We start from the raw sequence: 22,809 nt of genomic DNA on the forward strand, positions 1-22,809 counted from the left end.
CACCCGGGGTGATGCCTTGGGCGTTTTCCCCCAACCGACGCCCCAACCCAAGCCCCATACCCCATAGCCTAAACTAGGGGTGAGCAAAAGGAAAAACCCGTCCCTACCCAACTATTACCCGACCCGATCCGAGAACCGATCTAACATAAAATCTAGAACCGATTCACTACCCTAAATATAGGGTCGGTTCCGGTCCATAGGTCAAAGTCGGGTTTCACCATGAAAAGAACCGAGAACCGACCCGACCCGACCCGATTTTATATGAAAAATTGGAACCGATCTAAATACCTAGATACTTGGGTTCGGGTCAGGTTGGGTAATTTTCGGTTCGGTTCTCGGTTATTTTCGGTCCGGACCTAAACTTGCTCACCCGTAACCTAAATCAATCTCAGCGGATGGGTTCATATTAGGTGACGGATTAGGTTCGAGTCTTGTTTTTCACATACAAACACCCCACTTCTTTTAATTTACTAAAAACTTTTCATATTTCTTCGCAACCAGATCAACAAGATCAGTCTACAAATTAGTAAGGGTTTGTAGTTCTCACTTGAGGAAGCAAATCACCATTCGAAAACGATGATCGGGGCAGGGAAGATGAAGCAATACACAAATGTTCTCGATAAACCCCTTAGTAAAGGCAGACAAGAGGTAAGATTTCATCGATCCACCCAATTTCATCAAGATCCCACTATTCAATTTCCCAAATTAAAAAAGATCCATATTCATTTCGACCCAAAATTCCAACTTTGAATCCAATTCTATCACCGTTAATTGCTAAATTGATTAGGGTTTTGAGAATGGTTCTGTTTTTCTATTTCTTGTTTGAAAGATTTGATTTTTATTGCAAAGATTTAGGCATTGTGTTTGATCTTTGATTTGCAGGTGAGTTTAAGTGGATTTGCTTACTTGTTTTCAGAGCTTGTTCAGTATAATCAGACTCAGGTTGACAACATTGGGGAGCTAGAAAGGAGGTAACAACTTGTTGTTTTTGTTAAAAAAAAAAAAAAAAAACTTTATAAATTCAATAAAAATTGGATTTTTGATGTGCTACTTTAAGAAAATGATATATAAGAGTAGAGTTACACATGGGTTTTTATTATTTTGAAAAGAAGGGGGGGGGGGGGGGGTTGTATGTATTGAGAAAATTTAGATGAGTAGATTCACTGAACATTAGATGTTGGTGGTCGATTGATAACGGGTATCGTTAAGGTTGTTGATGTCTTATAAAATGACCCGTGGAATCTTTGATATGAACTAATGAGTGTTCAATGCGTAATACTGGAATTCATATCTAATACGTACTTTCATGGATGCTATAAAATTATGTTTGATGATCAGATTGGAGGACGCGGGCTATGCCGTTGGAGTACGAGTTTTGGAACTGCTGTGCCACAGGGAAAAGGTAGTGTCTTGCAGTTGGTGTATAGTTGAATTTTGACATGACCTAATAGTCGAATGCTCGCTTTATCGTTGAATAGCCGAAATAAATCAGACCGAATATTTCTATATGCATATTCATGCTTACTGTCAGGTTTCGCTAAGAGATAAATGTTTTTTTTTTTTTTTTTTTTTTTTTTTGCATTTCTTGTGCCTTGATATGAACAAAAGGAGGTTATATTAGTTAAGAATCATCTAGAAATTGAAGTAGAAAAAAAGTTACTTTTAAAAAAAAAAGAAATGTGTTTAAGTTGTTATTTGTTAGTCATGGTACTAAAAAGTTCAATTTTTCTGCTATAAAAAGTTTTTTTTTTCTGTTGTATCCTTTTTTTTTCTATGGATTCTCAATATAAAATGAACCGTACTGCTTTGTTTTCATGTATTAATGACCCTGGATGTTAACAATTACTGAACCAAGTAAATATTGTCTTAAATTGATTGTTTCCTGCTATAATTTACAGCATGTATGGTTAGTGATCCAAACATTTATATGTATATTCATGCTATATTATGCATATATAATTCTATAGAGGTGGAAACAGACTTTTTGGGTTGTGTAATGGGTCAAAATGGGTAATATGGGTTGAAACTGTTCATGATGGGTTGGCCCGAAACACTTTTGTCCAAACAAATTATATGTATATTTTTATGAAAAGTTAAATGTGTCAAATAAGGTTATAAAGTTAGATTAATTGTAATACTAATCTGTTTTTTTTTTTTTTTTTTTTTTTTTGGTAGAAAATGTAGGAGGTTTAATGCATTAAAAGAGTAAAATGACATTTCCGTCCCTAAGGTTTGGCCACTTTTGCGACTTTCATTCAAAGGTTTGTTTTTCTGCATCTAGGTCCTCGTGGTTTCAAAATCTTGCCATTTTCGTTCCTAAGGTTTGGCAATTTATTGCGACATTCGTCCCTCGAGGTTTGGCCCTCAGGGATGAAAATGACAAGATTTTGAAACCACGAGGACTCAGATGCGGAAAAACAAACCTTTAGATGAAAGTCGCAAAAATAGCCAAACCACTGGGACGAAAATGACAATTTACTGGCATTAAAATTACACTAGCTTGGACGACTTTCAACCTGTTTTCATCTAAGCTAACTTTTTAGACGTTACCTGTTAGAGATAAAACTTAACCAAACTGACCCATTTACAAGTTAACGGGTCGAAATAGCCACGTCTACAATTCTCCATGATCAATCATCAAACTACACTCAAGTGTTGTTTGTTTGTTTATTGTTACCTGATACCAATATTTTTTTGTTAATTTGTTATGCTAGGGTAACAGAAGGGAGACACGTTTGTTGGGCATTTTGTCCTTCGTACATAGCACCGTATGGAAGGTGCTTTTTGGAAAGGTTTGTTACTATAGTAATCCTGAAGTTGGTATTTTAAATAGTTGTAAACTTTGACTTTTATTTCTCTCCTTAAGTGATATAAAGATATTAGTGACATTTGACTTTCACTGGATTTGCTTTTCAAGTTTGACCATGTTACTACAATAACGTAATAGGTAGCCGACTCACTTGAGAAAGGTACAGAACATGAAGATGAATATATGATTAGTGAAAAGGAGCTTCTCGTCAACAGGTACCCATGGTTTATATCATAGCTTGTTAATAGCGCTCATAGCGTAGCGAAGCGGTCATTCATCGCTATCTGATTTTGGCGCCTCCATAGCAAGTAAATAGCGGGATTTCAGGTTGTTTTTGGTTTTAATATAAATTTCGATAAAATATACTTATACAACAGCTGGATTTTACGTTTTTTGTTAAATATACGTATAGAAACACCGTATTTGAATATAATATACATATAAAATATTTATAAAATTTTCTTCTAGTGTATCGCTAAACATAAAATAGCGTCCGCTATTTCATCGATATCGTTACGTAGGGTATAGGTTGCTTGTTGCTATTGTCCGCTATTCGCTATTAACAACTATGGTTTATTTTATAAGCTTCTTTTATCGGATTTTATGATATGTGATCTTCACTAATTGCATACGCGAATGTCTTCTTTTTTCAAACACAGATTTATTTCAGTGCCGAAAGACATGGGGTCGTTCAACTGTGGTGCTTTTGTTGCTGGGATAGTAAGGGTATGCGTTTAACAGTTTAACTTTATGCGACTATATTTACACAACTGTTATATAAAGTTTTGACTTGCGAAGTTTCTTTTTGTAGGGTGTTTTAGACAATGCAGGATTCCCGGCTGTCGTGACTGCTCATTTTGTTCCGGTGGACGGTCAACAACGACCTCGAACAACTATTTTGATAAAGTTTGCTGAGGAGGTAAGATACGATATCATTTGCATTGTCGAACAACTATTTTGATATATGTTGGTGTTTTAGTTGTAGTGTTAAATATGATTTGTAAACAATTTAGAAGTGTTTTTGAAAATAAGGGTGCCTTCTGTACGTGAGTCGTGCACCTTTACCGATTGTCTCGGCTTTAGAACCGTTTTTGTGCCTTGCGTACGTGAGCCAGAGCCCCTTTTATAAAACCGAGGTTTAAAGCTTTGGGGCAGTTTCATACATACCCTTAAAACTGAATATCATATATATCCAACCAAAAAATAAGAGTTAACTGGCATTTTCGGTCCCAGTGGTTTGGTGGAAAATGCTACTTCAGTCCAAAAAAAAAAATTTGCGCCAGTCCGTCCTCAACATTTTTGAAACGTGCCACTTCAGTCCAAAAAGATAACGCGCCGTTAAAAATGTTGAGGACGGAACTGACGCAAGGCGTTATCTTTTTTGACTAAAGTGGCACGTTTCAAAAATGTTGAGGACGGAACCGGCGCAAATTTGTTTTTTGGACTGAAGCGACATTTTCCACCAAACCACAGGGACGAAAATGACAGCTAACTCAAAAAATAATATCAGATATACCCATTTAAAATACTTAAATTTTATATTCACCCGAATCGTTTAAACTTGGCCGTTTTAAGCTTCTTCTTTGGACTCCAAACTCTCTTATCCTGATGCGAGTTTTAACGTTGGGGCATAAGTTTCATAAATGTGAAAATGGGTATATTTGATATTATATTTTTTTATCGGGTAAGTATGATTTAGGAGTTATTATGCTCTAAGAGTAGACTTTATTTAGGCCATTGTTCATTGGTTTGACCGGTTTTCTTTCAAGCTAAATTATTTTGTTTTACCCTTTTGACCTGTTAGAGATAACATAATACCCGTTCATAAGTAAACGGATTGAAATTGTTTTCCTGCCTTTTGATGCAAGGTACTTCGAAGAGAAGCAAGGTTGGGATGATTTGTTGTTATGTGTTTGTTGGCGGGCTTTGCAATACTTATATACTTTAAAGAATCAAATTGTAACAAAGTTTATCTATCTACTATTTGTAGCACCAAGAGTTACTACTCTTTTTAACATTCATCTTAGCAATTGAATGACTTTTAAATTCTCAGGGAAGGGGAATTGTTTTAGTACTTCTGGAGTTATTTTTATGGATAGAAAGAGAAAGAGTAAAATACAATAGTGCTTATCATGCGTTGCGTACGCGAGCAGGAGATTAAGACGCGTGTCATTCCTTATTTTTTTTTATAATGTGCATGATTATGTATATTACATGCGTAATTTTGAGTTTAACATGCGTAATTTTCATGTTTGGTGGCATACAAATTATGATTTTTTATAACGTGCGTAATTATGCATGATAACGTGCATAACTAGGGTTTAACCCTACTCATGCGTAATTATGCAATAACGTGCGTAATTATGTCAAGTTAATTACTAATTTACTACTATTGTGTCATTACATTCAATTGAAGGCATAGGGTAGGTCAATTGTGTATGCAACACATGATAACCAATATTGTACATTAACCGGTCTCAATTAAAGAAGTGTTTAAAATCGTTTTTGAGAATGCTAATGGCCAACTTAATTTGAGGTGATGGAAAAAAATGAATTTTCAATCTAAATGGAGAACGTGGATTTATGGAATTATTTATTCCGTCTGCTCTTCTGTGCTTGTAAACGGATCTCCGAACTTTTGATTTTAGTTGTTCGCGACAAGCCATTTTTTAACCTAACAACCCCAGGTAAAAAAACCATTTTCGTTAACAAAAATATGAACGAAACACCACGGCCATATTTAATCAAGAAGCTTCAGTCTCACTAATCACAAAAACTTGAATGAGACTCTGTGCAGCCAGGGGCGGTGTTATGGACTAATACCATTGCAAGGTATGGGACTTGTCCCACATCGGTTGTATGGGCAACTGATGTGGGATTTATATACCAAATGGGCTCTCTCACCCACCAGACTAGTCTTTTGGGTTGTTATCTCTTGTTTGGTATGTAACATTGGTATCAGAGCCAGAACTCGGAGTGGTGGCCCACAGAGTGGTGGTCTGGAGAGAGCCAGCCGTGACCAACGTGGCCGTGACCAACGAGGCTCGGAGTGGTGGCCCATGGAGTGGTGGCCTGGAAAGAGCCAGCCGTGACCAACATGGCCGTGACCAACGAGGACGTTGGCCCTTAAGGAGGGTCGATTGTTATGGACTAATACCATTGCAAGGTATGAGACTTGTCCCACATCGGTTGTATGGGCAACTGATGTGGGATTTATATACCAAATGGGTTCTCTCACCCACCAGACTAGTCTTTTGGGTTGTGTTCTCCTGTTTGGTATGTAACAGGCGGACCCACCACCAAGCCAAGGTGGGCGGGCGCACCCCCGAGAAAAAAAATTTTTAGTGTAATTTTCCGAAGAAAATCCCGTCCGCACCCCGTGGAATTTTTCGTCCGCACCCCTTGGAATTTTTCATCCGCACCCCTTGGGTAAAAAAATATTATGGATTTATATTATAATTTTTTTTAGTAAAGTCTGATTTTAAAAAAAAAAAACTACCTATATTAATACATTATACTACTTAAACCCAAACCAAAGCTTAACCCATTAGTCCATATCCATTATCCAATACCCAACAATAAACAAAAAGCCCAATAGTCCATTAGTCAATTACCCAATACCCAACAATAAACATTAACAATTAGCCCAAAAACCCCTTCAATATCCTCCCGCCCTTCTGTTTCTGTTCCACGACATCCTGCCCAGCGACTTCATCACCAAGCCAGCAGCAACAGCAGCCAGCGACAATCAAAATTCCAGCCAGAAACTGACTGGAATCCGGCCAGGCAGCAGCAACACAGCAGCGACATCATCAAGGTTAGTTTTTTGGGTTTTTTTAATGATTTTACTTGATGATATACTGCCATAGATGATTTTTATGATGATTTTACGTGATGATTTACTGCCTTAGTGCCTTAGATGATTTTTTTGATGATTATGTTTTTTAGATGATTTTTAGGGGTGATTAAACAATTCTAGGGCTTGATGATTATGTTATTTAGATGATTTTTAGGGGTGATTTTAAGTGATAGTTGTGTATGTTATATAGAGAAAGACTTGCTTAAGAAAGTAGATGATATTTTGGATAGATTTCAAAAAATGAAAACCCGTAGGGCGACGTTTTAATTATGTTTGTACAAAGTTTGACGTGTTTGCCAAATATATAAATTTAGTTTGATGTTCTTTTGACCCGACCCGACCCGACCCGACCCGACCCGACCCGATACAACCGATTTTTTTACTTATGTACCTAGGGGCCTAAAATTTTTAAAAATCTTCCGCACCCCCATAGAAAAAATCCTGGGTCCGCCACTGTGTGCAGCATGCATCTATATGTTAAACGATGTTAATTATTTTTTTTACATGTGTAGCTTTGTAAAATGATTCAAGAGGCCATACTTATTTTTTTTACAGTATGCATCTATATGTTAAACGATGGGTAGGGGTGAGCAAAAAGAAAAACCCGACCCTACCCGACCATTACCCGACCCGACCTGAGAACCGATCAAACATAAAATACAGAACCTATTTACTACCCTAAATATAGGGTCAGTTCCGGTCCATAGGTCCAAGTCGGGTTTCACCATGAAAAGAACCGAGAACCGACCCAACCCGACCCTATTTTCTATGAAAAATTGGAACCGATCTAAATATCTAGGTACTTAGGTTCGGGTCGGGTTGGGTATATTTTCGGTTCGGTTCTCGGTTATTTTCGGTCCGGACCTAAACTTGCTCACCCCTAACGATGGGGACTCACCCAAACGAGGTCATCCAGTCATTTGGTAACCATTTCAAGTAACAACACACTGCGTCGTTTACAACAAGCCAAACGATACCACCATACCCACAAACAACAATTCGCTAAGGCGCGAATCATTTTTCAGGTGATAAACCATTTCTCTAATTAGTGTCCCCAGTTAATTTATTTGTTATTCAAATAGTTGTTTTTAATTAACTATTAAAACAAAGGGCTGGATTCAGATTCCTAGTTTTCGGGAAATTTTAACAAACGAATCAATTAACGTAATTGATCTATCATAAAACTGATTTGGTAAATAGCAAGTTATAGGTTTGTGTACTCGTTGACGACGATGTGTTTTGATTTGCTTGCTTATAAGGTACAGATTCCAGTTCTTGATATCATAGTATTTTATTCATATCCGTTACTTTGTAGTACGAATGTTTTCGTTAGATGTTTTGGTTCGTACTATTATATGATTAGTATTTATTGTAGCATGCAACAGACCTTAGATCTTGTGCTCGTTGTTGCATATTCCCCTTTAGACTTATGTCAAGATACATTTATTTTTTATATGACGTTGTACTATGTCACCCGAGCAATTATAAGTTAAGACTTGTCGTTTGGGCGTCAACAACATGACACTCATCGTGACATTGCGAAAATAAAGTTCATGATGTCTCTAACTTGTATTGGATTAGTACCTTGGCCACTTAGACGCAGATAGATCGATCTTAGTTTTGACTCCTGACTCCTGTTTGAGATGGAATAATGTGTCATGTGTGTACGCCTACCCCACATATACCAACCTGCTTATACATCGTTTAGTGCTTAATCCAACAAAAATATGATACTACACGATACAAAACGTAATTATATAATGCGACACATAATGATACAATACAATATGTATAAAGAGATTAAAATTAATTTGAAAAAATATACGATACGATAAACTACAAAACATATAAAATAAATATTTAAAAAAATTAAACACCTGCATTTGCCAACTTTTGAACAATAAATTAATTTAGGTCGTATACGACTTGTATAGCTCTATACGGGTCGTATAAGACCAGTCGTCAGACATTGTCAGTCTGTAATTGTTTAAGGCTAACCTTATACGACTGTTAAAAAAAAGACAGTTAAATATTTAAATAAACACTTGGGTGTCCAAATAAATTAATCCCATAATAATTCTTCAAAGGCTACTTGACACATAAAATATTATCACCTAGTTTTCTTGAAGGGGTTGATAACAAAGCAACTAATTCGTTTTACTTCAAATATTATTCACTAGTCCATTTTTATACTTTTCATAAAAGTCATGATTTTAATGTGGTACTCTTAACTTTAATTAAAAAAAGTACTTTCCTCTCATAATATATATGCACCACTACTTGACATGGATAGCACTGTTAATTATTTTATTTTATTCTCTTTCATTCAACATGTGACAACAACTCCAAAATAAATATGGGCGTCGTTTGTTGGCATACGTATGTCCTTTTTCAAGTACGAATGTGTATTGAAGAGATCATGTTAAACACTACTAGACATCGATCCACCTCATACCTTGGAGTTTATAGGTTGTGTATCAATATTAAACTGCTATCTTTAACATTTTAACGTGGAAGTTTATGATGGTTATCTTAAATGTTTTGGAATATTTTTTGTAGGCACAAGACCATTATGACGGAGGAATACGAGCTAATTCATCTCCTTTACACCGACACTTATCCCACAATCCTCGTATCTTTTCTTTTTTTTATTAGTGACTGCATACGTTTTCTCTCTCCTCTCCCTATCACATAAATGACGGATGCTACAAAAGTCCATAATCAAAGACTTTGCAGTTTCTCTCTCTTCCCCTCCATATTCACAACATTAGTGCCTATGAGAGTCTATGAATTTTCATTGGAGATGGTTTAATAGAGTTAGTGCCCACATAATTCATTTCATAGGATTAAACTGAGTATTCTATTGGTAAAATATAATTTAAGATAGACAAATTGGATTTTACTAATTCAAACTATGAAATTTTCGACAATAATAATTTATACGGAGAACTCTTAGATAATTATATATATATTATTGGCCAAGGTCCATGAATAGTTCCTTTTTTTTAGTTTAGTGGTCTTTTTTAATTTGATATATATATATATATATATATATATATATATATATATATATATATATATATATATATATATATATATATATATATATAGGTAGAGGATCCTGTAAAAAGTGCTCAAAGTGTGAGAAGTGTAAGAAGTGTATTATAACACTATATATAATACTATATAACACCATATAAACACCGTATAACAATATATAACACCATATAATACCATATAACACTATGTAAAACTATATATCATTATATAACAAATATAACACTATAGGTTGTCTGATAGCATGTCTATTATAGATGTATAGTGTTATATTTGTTATATAATGATATATAGTGTTACATAGTGTTATATGGTATTATATGGTGTTACATATTGTTATACGATATTTATATGGTGTTATATAGTATTATATATAGTGTTATAATACACTTCTTACACTTCTCACACTTTGAGCACTTTTTACACTATCCTTACCCTATATATATATATATATATATATATATATATATATATATATAGGACAAAGATCCGTTAGGAACCACCCTTTATTGCGAGAACCGCGAGAACCAGTGTGAACACAAACAGTAATACCTAAAAAAATCTAAAAAACACCCAAAATTTTTTTTTTTATTTTTTTACTATTTTTTATATAAAAATCGCTACTTTTAGTATCCAAAAAAAAAAATTTTTTTTTTAATTCTTTTTTTTTTTTTAAATTTTTTTTTTGGCTACTAAAAGTAGCGATTTGAACATAAAAAATAGTAAAAAAATAAAAAAAAAATTTAGATTTTTTTTTTATTTTTTTAGGTTTTTTGGGGGGTTTAGTTTTTAGCATTTTAGCTTGCGGGGGGGGGGGGGGGGGTTTAGGTTTTTGGGGGGGGGTGGGGTGGGGGGGGAGTTAGGTTTTTTTTAGGTTTTTTGAGGGTTTTAGTTTTTAGCATTTAGCTTTGAGGGGGGGTTAGGTTTTTTTTTGGGGGGGGGGGGGGGGGGGTTAGGTTTTTTTTTTTGGGGGGGGGGGGGTTAGGTTTTTTTTGGGGGGTGGGGGGGTTTAGGTTTTTGGGGGGTGGGGGTTAGGTTTTTTTTAGGGTTTTTTAGCTATTTTAGCTTGTGTTCACATTGGTTCTCGCGGTTCTCGCAATAAAGGTGGTTCTCGCATGAACCTTACCCTATATATATATATATAGGATTAGGATCATGTGAGAAGCACTAGTCTAATTGAGAAACTTGAAAAGCATTCTGGACCACACATTTTCCCTAACATTTTCGTAATATACACATATGTATAGTTTAAAATTGACTATATACATATATGTATATTGTCAAATCTTGAATTATACACATATGTATATAGTCAATTTTAAACTATACATATATGTATATTACGAAAAGCTTAGAAAAATGTGTGGTCCAGAATGCTTCTTAAGTTTCTCAAATAGGGTGGACTTCTCTTAGGATCCCTACCCTATATATATATATATATATATATATATATATATATATATATATATATATATATATATATATATATATATATATATATATATATATATATAGGGAGCCGCTAAAATAGGAACCACCCCCAGTTGTAAGAACCGCGAGAACCACTCTCCACCAATCATATTCAGCCAACAAAAAGGGTATATTGGTCATTTACCCTAAATGTCAAATCCTACCATCTCTCTCTTCATTTATTGTGATTAGATCATATCTCTCTCCTCTCTCTCTATTTTAATCCCTTCTTTCTCATTTCTCTCTCTCAAAATTGAAATTATCTCTCATATTTCTCTGCAAATTCTTCATCTCTCCTCAAATAAACTCTCATCTTCATCTGATGATGAAGAATCTCAATGTTGGAGAAGAAAATCAACCACACCTCCTCCTCCACCACGAGCATCGAACCACCGCCTTTACCTCCGCCGCTACGCCCGATCCTCAACGGTGGTGGTGGGTCACCGACACCCACCTGATCACCTGTGATGGTGCCCCCTCGTTACGACGGCCCCACCTCGGTTCTCCGGCTACCCTTAAACACCACACCAAACAATCGATTTTCTCCGGCTCCCCACGTTTCTCTGGCGACGGTGGTGAAGGGTGCCGATGAGGATTGACGACGGTGGCATCTCCAGCAGCTTTCCGGGGGTATCTTTGGCCCCCCTTTCCTCTCCACCGCCACCCTTGCGACTGGTGTTTGGTTGTGGTGGCGTTGGGGTTGGTGGCGGAACCCTAGGCGGTGGTGGTGGTAGAGGTGGGGGTAGAAGTGGTAAGAATTTCAAGCCTTGAATTTGTGGTTTTTGAATTTGGTTCTTAGTGATTCTGGAATTTGGGTCTTTGTAATTCTGTGATACTGATGATTGGTGTTCAGGAATTTTTGGTCTTTTTGTGATTCTTGATGATTTGCCCAAAGGTTCGATTTGTTTCTGTTTTGATTGGGGTTCTTTGATTCAAAAAGTTGGGGTTTTTTTTTCGCTTAAAGTTTGGTGGGTTTTGATGATTTTGGTGGGTTTGTAAAAAATAGTGGTTGAAGTGGGTTTTGATATGTTGGGAGGTTTTGATTTGTGATCTTTGAATATGTGGGTTTCGATACGATCGACTGGTGGCGATGATGAAAAAAAACGTAGATTTTGATGACGATGGCGCGGCAAGGACGGCGGAGGGTAGGTTTTTGGACCTGCAACCCCACTTTTGCAGCCTCTTGATTATCGGATAATCTGAGCCAAACCCCGTTTTTTTCGATATACACTTTGTTTTAATGTTGTTAGTTCCCTCCCCCCCCCCTAGTCAATGATGATAACAATATATCTGAGACACCCCCCAGTTTGCGATTTCTGTGTGCGTTCGTTTTTGCGTAAAAAAGTTTTTGTAAAAAAAAACACTTAAACCGTAAACTTTTTAACGTAAACCGTAAACTTTTTAACGTAAAAACGTAAAAAGTTTTATGTAAAACGTAAAAAGTTTTACGTAAAACGTAAAACGTAAAAAGTTTTACGTAAAACGTAAAAAGTTTTACGTAAAACGTAAAAACTTTTACGTAAAACGTAAAAACTTTTACGTAAAACGTAAAACGTAAAAAGTTTAAAATTTTTAACGTAAAACGTAAAAAATGTACAAAAAGGGCGATGTTGTTGGTTTTTTATTCCCCCCCCCCCCCTAGTCGATGATGATAACAATATATCTGAGACACCTCCAGAGTTTGCGATTTCTGGATGCATTCGGTTTTTGCGTAAAAATGTTTTGTAAAAAAAAAAGTTATACCGTAAACTTTTTAACGTAAAATGTAAACTTTTTAACGTAAAAACGTTAAACGTAAAATGTAAAAAGTTTGACGTAAAACGTTAAAAGGTTTACGCAACAGTAAAAAGTTTTACGTAAATCGTAAAACGTAAAACGTAAAAAGTGTTACGTAAAACGTAAAAACGTAAAAAGTGTTACGTAAAACGTAAAAAGTAAAACATAAAACGCAAAAAGTTTACGCAAAACGTAAAACGTAAACAAATAAAACATAAAAAACCGGCGCGTAAAATGTAAAAACGTTAAAAATGTTGAGGTAAAAAACCGGCACGTAAATCATAAAAAAACGTTAACGTAAAAAACCGGCGCGTAAAACGTAACAAAACCGGCGCGTTAAAACGTAAACTTTTTTATCGTAAAACGTAAACTTTTTGACGTAAAACGTAAAAATATGGCGCGTTAAAACGTAAAAATTTTAACGTAAAACGTAAAAAAACGGCGCGTTAAAACGTAAAAAAATTAACGTAAAAAAACGGCGATTTTCTGTTGCGTTCGGTTTTGCGTAAAAACGTTTTTGTAAAAAAAAAATTAAACCGTAAACTTGTTAACGTAAACCGTAAACTTTTTATCGTAAAACGTAAAAACGCGAAGCGTAAAAAGTGTTACGTAAATTTTTTTCGTAAGTTTTACGTAAAACGTAAAACGTAAAAAGTTTTTCGTAAGTTTTACGTAAAGTTTTTCGTAAGTTTTTCATAAATTTTTTTCGTAAGTTTTACGTAAACTTTTTCGTAAGTTTTTCGTAAAACGTAAAAAGTTTTACGTAAAACGTAAAAAGTTTAACGTAAAACGTGAAAATTTTAACTTAAACGTAAAATTTTTTACGTAAAACGTAAAAAGTTTAAATTTTTAATGTAAAATGTAAAAAGTTTTACGTAAAACGTAACAAGTTTTACGTAAAACGTAAAACGTAAAAAGTTTTTCGTAAAACGTAAAAAGTTTAACGCAAAACGTAAAAAGTGTACAAAAAGGGGCACGTTAAAAAAAGTGAAAAAACGGCGCGTTTAAAACGGCGTGTAAAAAAACGACACATTAAAAAAATGGAGAAACGGCGCGTTTTTAAAAAACGACGCTTGAAAAAACGGTGCGTAAAAACGCGTAAAAAAAGGCGCGTTAAAAAACTTCGGAAAAACGGCGCGTTAAAAAACTTCAAAAAAACGGCGCATTAAAAAACTTCGGAAAAACGGCGCGTTAAAACGGCGTGTAAAAAGCGTGTAAAAAATTTGGCGCGTTAAAAAACGTGGAAAAAAACGGCGCGTAAAAAACGTGTAAAAAACCGCGCGTTAAAAAATCGCCGACTGAGAAAAACGACGACTAAAAAAACGGCGCGTTAAAACGGCGCGTAAAAACGGCGCGTGAAAAACGGCGTTAAAAAACGGCGCGTTAAAAAACGGCGTGTTAAAAAATCGGTGCGTTAAAAACGGCGCGTTAAAAACGCCGATTTGAGAACGGCGCGTTAAAAAACGGCGTTAGGCGCGTTAGAAAAACGGCGTGTTAAAAACGCCGACTGAGAACGGCGCGTTAAAAAACGGCGCGTTAGAAACAGCGCGTTAAAAAAACGCCGATTGAGAAAAACGACGCCTTAAAAAAACGGCGCGTAAAAACGGCGGGTAAAAAACGGCGCGTGAAAAACGGCGCGTAAAAAACGGCGCGTTAAAAACGGTGTTAAAAAACAGCGTTAAAACGGCGCGTTACGCTTGAAAAACGGCACGTAAAAAACGGCGCGTTAAAAAACGGCGTTAAAAACGGCGCGTCAAAAAAACGTAAAAAGTTTAACGTAAAACTTAAATTGTAAAAAGTATAAAAATCTTTAAAAAAAAATCTGAATTTAAAAATGTTTTTAATAAAGAAATTATGTTTAAAAAATAAAAGTAATAAAAAGTAATTAATGAATAGGACAAAAAATGTAATTTAAAATTAATATATATAAAAAGACAAAATAGAGTTATTTTACTTAAATACCCTTTTGTATTATAATATTAAAGACATAATAAGACAAAAAGCTTTTAATATTAACATTAACTACTTTTAATCACATCCATCTATCTAGTTGATCTAAGGGCCATAAAGTGGTTCTCATGGTTTTTATAACTAGAGGTGGTTTTCATTTTAGCGATCCCCTATATATATATAGTGGAGAGTTCAAATGAGAAAAACTTTATGTAAGAAGAAAAAAGAAGAAAAAAGAAGAAAATTTTAACCAATAAAAATGCTTCATTTTACTTCATTTAATATAAGTATTTAATGTTACTATAAGGGTAATATGGTAAACCTACAAAGATCATTAATTATTAGTATTCCTTTTTAATAGTTAACTACATTAAAAGTTGTAACTTATCTTCAAAATATATATTTTTTGAAAAAATAAAATAAAATAATTTAGAGTGTAGGATAAATTACAATGTGTAATATGATAAATTACGGGTTGTGTAGGATAAATTTCAACATGTGTAGGGTAAATTTCGAAAGGTGTAGGGTAACTTTTGATGTGTGTAGTCAAAAAAACATTAGTGTGAAGGATAATAGTTTTTATGACTAATTAATTAGTCAAAGATGATAATAAATGAGATAAATGAAAAACTATTTACTGCTTTACAATTATACCCTTTGTTCTTTTTCTTCTCAATTAAATTTTCTTCTCAAATGAACCTTCTCCTATATATATATATATATATATATATATCTACCTATTATACTAAATGAATTCTCTTAGGCCACATGGGCTATTCTTAGCCAATCATTTTGTTGATGTGGACACTCTCTTTTGGCTGATAATTCACAAAGAGCGCCAATCCTTTTCCTTCACGCGTACTATACAATCATTCCATTCTAAATATTAAACCCTAATTTCATTCCTTCATCTACGCTCCTTTTCAATCTGGTTCTCTATCTAAATCTCACAATTTTTCAAATCCATCTCTAATAGAACCCTAATTAGCGGTTCCTCTCCATTGATCGATCCTAGAACCCTAATTTGGTTGTGTGTATAAATTTGCAGGATTCATGGGAGCAATGATTTCTCTCTGGTTCTCTCTCTAGACGTCTCTTGCTGCTGGATCCCTTATTATGTTGATTTCTTGGGCTACAAAAGTTGCTGAAGCACCTAATACTGATATGGAGTTCTGGAAATCGATTGTACCTGGCCCATACCCACTTCAAAAATCCCTATATCTCAAGCATTTGAACTCTCATCCAGGTATGTTAATCATTGATCTAGGTGTAGAATTGTCGAATCGTTTCTGATTTTGTCGTTCAATCCAACCACGTAAAAGTGATTCGATTTTCAAATGGGTTGCGTGTCTAATTTACTAGGGTTTTTTTTTACCTGAGTTACACACAAATGGAAAACGAGAGCTGAGTCCTACAACAACTTTGGAGTCTTCAGAGTGGATGTTAATGAACAACATCATGTTTATGTATCGTGCCCTAATTTTGATTTTGTTATGATAGTTTTGTGTTTTAATTTGATGAAAGTGATATGTTTTGTGAGTGTCTATTCATATACATATAAATTATAATTGAAATCTGAAACAACCATTTTTGAGTGTCTATTCTAATTTTTGTGAATTTATTCTTATTTGATTTTCAGAGAGTAATTTGAAAGCTTCGGAAGTGGTTAGCAACAATTCAATCCAGTCATGGGTTAGTACTTTTATAACTTTAATTTGATTCTATACATGTTATTTTCAGTTTGTTGTTTGTATTTTGATGGATTGTATTTTGATTTTTAATCGACAATGGAACATGAGGCTTTTCACTGGTAGATGAAAATAGGTTAAAATGTTGAATGGGTCTAACTGAGTTGAACAAAAAAGATGAACGAGACTAACTAGGATGAAAAAGAAAGAATGGGGATATTTTTATTCAGATTTTTGTTTTTTTACATTGTGCTTAGAGAACAAAATGAGCTTTGATTGCAAAAATTTGGTTTCGAAATTGGTAGTTAGTGAGATATGACTGTTATACAAACTAATCAGATTTGCCAACGATTTACGAGTGCCGAGATTGAGAGGTAAGAAGATCTGAAACTCATTGGTGGAAAAGATTGTTTGGGTGTTGATGTAGTCGGCATTTGGGATCTCAAGGTGAGTTTATATTGTCTAACAATTATATTGTCTAACAATTATGATAATCTAAGAACAAGTGGCTGTAGGATTCTAAGAACGTTCTTCCACTACAAGGTGAGTTTATCTTACAATTATTTTCTTTTTTAGTTCTCTGACGAATTCGATTTTAAGATTAGAGTTTATTTTTTGTTCAGATTATGTTATTTGAGTTGATAAGATGACAAAGAACTTGAACACTACGACTTTCATGGGTGGTGATTTCCAGATTTAGGATGACAGTTCACTTTTTGGCTTTTGCCAATTGTCTCTCGAAGGACGGTTCTGTAAGATAGTAAATGAAGGTTTTTGGATTTCTATTGAACTTGAGGTAATAGTTGCGGTACCTTTTTTTCTTTCTAAATTATGCCTTTCTTACAGTTTTACACCTTGATGTTGCACAGGGAAGCAAGGTTTAGGCCGTTCTTGAATATCACAGGACTGTGCCCTATGTATAAAGATCAGTAAACAAAAGAATCGAGATAAATAAATGAAGATTAGATCCATAGTTTAGCTATGATTTTCTTATAACTGTTTTTTATGGTTCAGTCAAAGCATCTACAATACAAGAATTAAAAACGCCAGCCACGTCACTTCTTTATAAACCCGTGAGTTCCATAATAAATTTCCTTCATAGAATTTTGTTAATATCATTGGTAAATGCAGATGAAAGGCATGTATACAATCTGTTCATCGGCTTCAAGCTTCCTAAAGTTTCTAAAGGTAAGTCGCTTTTTATGCTTTATACGTTGTTAGGTCATTCGCAAAATGTTTTCTTACCAAATTCTTTTTCAATCATGTTGCGTGTATCTAATTTGTTTTCTATGTGCCTCATGGTTTATCCAATTTCTTTAAATTTGTTGCTTGCTGACAATTTTTTTGGATGAGTTCGATTTCTATTTTTGTTAACTTTTCTAGAAAGACCCATGTATGCTGAACCATATTGTAACATGGATGTGATTTACAAAACCCCAGGAGATCTTGAGTCAGTTATCACCTATTATGAAAGGTAATGACTGTTTTTTATCATCTTCCAGTAGGGTAACCATTATTGTGTTATTATTATGTTATGCGAATTGACTCTGTATGATTTTCTTGTGTTTATTTCTCTGGGTATAGATTACATGGAAAGGGTGGAATTGATTCAACTTTTAGTAAGGTTGTGAGTATTTTAAATAATGGTTGTGAGATTAGTTCTAAATGTATTAGTTCTATTTAGAAAGATAGTTGAAAAGAGTTGCTTGATACAAATGACACAAAGTAATTCTCACAATTCTAAACCTCAGTTCAGTTTAGATGTATAATAAAAAAGATCTAATTATTAAAAACTGATTGATAAAAAAAGATAAAATTATAATTGAATTTACGGATCGTTGGCATTTCATGAATGTAACACTGATGCATTTGCATGATGCAATTAAAATAATATAAATTTATAATAATATATAATAAAAATGAAAATTGAAAGATTATCGGCTTCCATATGTCCACCATTCTGTTTTTATAACTTTTAATTACATTCCAATTTAATAGGAAGTCAATTATTTAATTACATAATAAGAGAGAATGGTTGAACTTGTGTCATGCATTATACTATTTGAGATACTACTAAGACTGTCGGCAAAGACCCTAGGTCGATGTATGTTAGTTTCCAATCATGTATACCATCCTAATTTATGCATCCCATCTTCCAGATTTCTGCGTGGCAGGCATGTTATTTAGTTAATGGTCAAGGATTCCTATTTAATTTTCACTTTTGAAAGGTAGTAAGACTTCATAAATTTTCCCACTATCATTCATGGGTCACGGGTTGCTCTGGGTTGTTCTTTGCTAGATGAGTCAAATAATTTATATAAATGTTGGTTTAGAATCAAAACGAGTCAAATGGTGTTTTGGATCAAACGGGTCAAATGGTTTTATTTTACAAAATACTTAAAAATGTTGTTGTGGTAAGTGTTTTCTATAACAACATTTTAAGTATTTCACTTATAAGAGCTTTTTATTCATTTTTTTCATATTAGACCTTTTTTGGGTCAATGTCGACAAGAGGTATCTGCATAGTCAAAACAGTGTAGACCAGATCAGTGGAGGGATATGCAATGCCATTATGGGGGGATGATCATTTTTGTGATAAAGTGGTTAGTGAGATTTTAATTAAAAGTGCTAAGTGCAAACCATAATAATTAAATAAATGAAACCATTATGATGATAGAGGTTTCAAAACTTTATGAGTTCTTTTTTGATGGCTTACTTGCAATTTGTCATATTCGTTATTTGCAGTGGGGCAAGTTCTTCTTGGAGGAGTTCCAAGCTTATTTGATACTAGATTGAAATGTGGGATAGGCTCTCAACAATCTTAACTGTGATAAAAAAGGGTACTATGGTGATTAAGAAAAATCCAAAGGAAAGATGCAACTCTGTAAGTTAGTCAATTAGAGCAATTATGTCAACTTTGACTTTGTTTGGGTCAACTTTTACTTCTGGAGGAACAAGGAAAACCAATGGCAAAACAGTAGGCACATATTTTTTTTATTTCCGACTATGTGGCATCGGTTAACTAGCAAAGAGTGTCTTCATGATGTTCTATCCCCAGGTATATAGGTATATGCCTTATCTATTGAGGATCTAATCAACTTTCATTTGGTCATCGAAGGTTCGGATACAAAGAAGGGAATGTCGCAATCGGTGATCCTAATTGGTTGTTAGGTTTATGGATGTCTAGAAACTATGTAGTTTTCAATTCAGAAAAAAAAGTGGAGATCGGTAACAAGCCGGATGAAATCAGAACGCTTGGGTCTATTTGGGTCATAATCGTTCAAAAATCGCATCCCTTGACTGGACACAATGGAGCAGCTTTAGTTTTTGTAGTTAGCTATTAGGATTTTGTAACGAAATGTTGGGTGGCTAGCTTTGGCTAGCAATGTATATTCTTATATTTGGTGGATAGCTTTGGCTTTGTTTTTTGTGGCAACTAGGACGAGTGTTAATAATATTGACCATTCAAAAAAGGGATTACATTGTAAATGGTGTTATGGGCAATTTTTGAAATTTGCAAAGTGTTATTGTAAATTTAAACTTTTTAAGCCATTATCATTTTTTGATGGTAATTTTTTTGGCAATGCCTAGACTTTTATGTTCATACTAGACTAAAAGGCTAAAACAAGAAACTCCAGGTAACCGATATTTTGGGTTACTTTTACTTTCAAAGTAAATAATCAATCAAATCATACTATCAATATAAATAAAACAATAATGTTTATACAATAAAATTATAATTTTTTGTTTTATTTATGTATTTCTATTATTGATCGAATTATCAAAATATGTATGGTCAGTTAGCAAAATGCCACATTTTCGTGTAGATATGTAGTAAGTGCAAATTCTGGTAAGAAGCAATCATTAGAAGAGATGTTGCTGGCAAAATTGCACATTCTGCAGGAGCTTCATTGAGCTTGCCTTATACAAGGTGTGTTGTTTTGGCCAAATTTAACTTACTTAATAAGTTTTTCTTATAGAATTTTAATATATCTTCATATTAATTCCAATTTTCTAAAAATATTGTTTTGACCTTTATAGTCAAAGTAAGACAGGTAAAGGAGCAAGGACTAAATATATAACTTCATTCACCTCAGCAAGCTGTGAATACAAGATTGTCCATGTATTGAGTCATATTTACAAGATTGTCCATGTATTTAGTCATATCCTAACCTTGGGCTATAGAATCTCACTTTGTTAAATATAATTGTTTATCATAGGCCGTCAACTTTGGATGATTCCTTTCATCATGTACAATCTTACTTGGTATATGGTTTGATTCGAACCTTGGGCTATAGAACCCGTAATCGCTTATTTCAACATCTGTCATCTTACTTGGTATATGGTTTGATTCGAAACTCAACAAACTTTAGATGCCTTACCTTATTTTTAGCTTAATTTTTTAAAGTTAGATTGAATCTAACTTCATTTGATACATTGCGCACCCGCGGGTAGAGAGATGGATTTTCTTACTTGAACATTTATTTCTTTCAAAGGATTATTTTAACAATTTTAAGTTATATATTTATGTGTTAAGCCACCCGCGAAACTCGCGGGGCCTTAGGCTAGTATATATATATATATATATATATATATATATATATATATATATATATATATATATATATATAGGGTAAGGTCATTGTAAAAAAGAACAAAAGTGTGAGAAAGGTAAGAAAGAATCTCAGCCATTAGATCTAAATTAATTGAAAAGGGTAAACAAGTAATTTTATCATTAATTCAATTAATTAATAACTTCCCATAACCGCCACCTTAATTATAGGAAGTATATAACACCATTCAGCAAATATATAACACCATTCAGTAAGTATATAACACCATTCAGCATTCAGCAAGTATATAACACCATTCAGTAAGTATATAACACCATTCAGCAAGTATATAACACTGTAAGTATATAAACCATTCAGCAAGTATATAACACCATTCAACAAGTATATAACACCATTCATTGACTAAACATCTGATCGAAACATATTTTTTTTCTCTATATAAGTATAGCAAAATGGTACTCGTATTAAAGATAAAAAACGCTCGTTATTATGGTGTAATTTTTTTTTAAAGTTACGTATAAAAAGTTATTGACCTTTAAAAAACACGAGGGGAAGTTACATGTGCATTACCTAATTTCTAGTGGGTTTAAAAGACTATATTGCCCCTAGATATTTCAAATCAGTCCAAATTAATGAAAATATTTTACAATTTGGTCTCTATTGATCTCAACCATTAGATCAAAAGATCTAATGGCTGAGATTCTTTCTTACCCTTCTCACACTTTAGGCCTTTTTTACAGGATCCTCTACCTATATATATATATATATATATATAACCAACTGGGGTGTCCCAGTTGGCCAGTCCCACCTCTACTCTTCACAGAGACCCGGGTTCGAGTCCAGGCAGGGGGTATTCTGCCACCTTCTTCCCAGAGGGAAACGGACTCAGCTCGGGATGGGGTATTAACCGCCAGGCAGCATTGGGACGTTGCTAGCTTGTGGAGTGGGATCACTCCAGCGGCCGGGAGGTCCGTGCAATAACCCCCCCTATATATATATATATATAGGGTAGGGTTCCAGCGTGAACAATCTCCCAAGAGTGAACTGCGTGAACAAATCTAGACCCTTGATTTCCTTTTTAGTTGTTAAGGGTAGGATTGTAATTGTGTAAAAAATTAGATTTAAATCATTATTTTAATAATTGAATTAAGTTACATCTTTCCTAATTTAAATTCATTATCCACATTATGTTTTATTTATTAATAAGATAATTATCAAAACAAACAACAAATCACCATATTTCAATTTTAATTTTTATTTCAGAATCATCACCAGAATTCGAATTTTGATTAAGATCCACGTAACCTTCATATTTCAACGGTATACACATGTGTACTTGGATATAAATAGAACAGTACACATGTGTACTGAGCATCGTACATATGTGTAATTAGCTACACAATAAATACATAGAAACAATACCCGTAAAACTATTTTATATTTAACAAATTACAAGTTCCATAATGTTTTCCGAACCAAACAAAAAACATATAGTTACAAGTTCTAGTTTCATAAAAACAATAAACCTAACATAATCGAAAAAACAAAAAAACATAACCTTTTACAACTATTCGCCACGTTGTATGCTGAATCATCCTTATCGGCCAAGCAAACAAACATACGTGA

General features: G+C 34.1%; 1 protein-coding gene and 1 long non-coding RNA gene across 2 annotated transcripts; both read left to right on the forward strand.

Moving 5' to 3' along the window:
- The first annotated feature begins 436 nt into the window (after positions 1–436).
- On the forward strand, positions 437–4,883 carry LOC110911076 (trafficking protein particle complex subunit 5). Its single transcript, XM_022155655.2, has 8 exons — positions 437–648; positions 883–971; positions 1,339–1,402; positions 2,715–2,792; positions 2,948–3,024; positions 3,469–3,535; positions 3,621–3,728; positions 4,678–4,883. Exons 1-8 carry the CDS (start codon positions 577–579, stop codon positions 4,705–4,707), a joined length of 585 nt encoding a protein of 194 aa, XP_022011347.1. The 5' UTR covers positions 437–576; the 3' UTR covers positions 4,708–4,883.
- Positions 4,884–15,764: 10,881 nt separating this feature from the next.
- On the forward strand, positions 15,765–16,858 carry LOC118487171. The gene is made up of 3 exons (XR_004880588.1): positions 15,765–15,852; positions 15,970–16,167; positions 16,561–16,858. It is a non-coding gene; the product is annotated as an uncharacterized LOC118487171 (long non-coding RNA).
- Positions 16,859–22,809: the final 5,951 nt, after the last annotated feature.

The sequence above is a fragment of the Helianthus annuus genome, chromosome 15 (assembly GCF_002127325.2).
Source record: "Helianthus annuus cultivar XRQ/B chromosome 15, HanXRQr2.0-SUNRISE, whole genome shotgun sequence".
In the NCBI taxonomy this organism is placed as follows: Eukaryota; Viridiplantae; Streptophyta; class Magnoliopsida; order Asterales; family Asteraceae; genus Helianthus; species Helianthus annuus.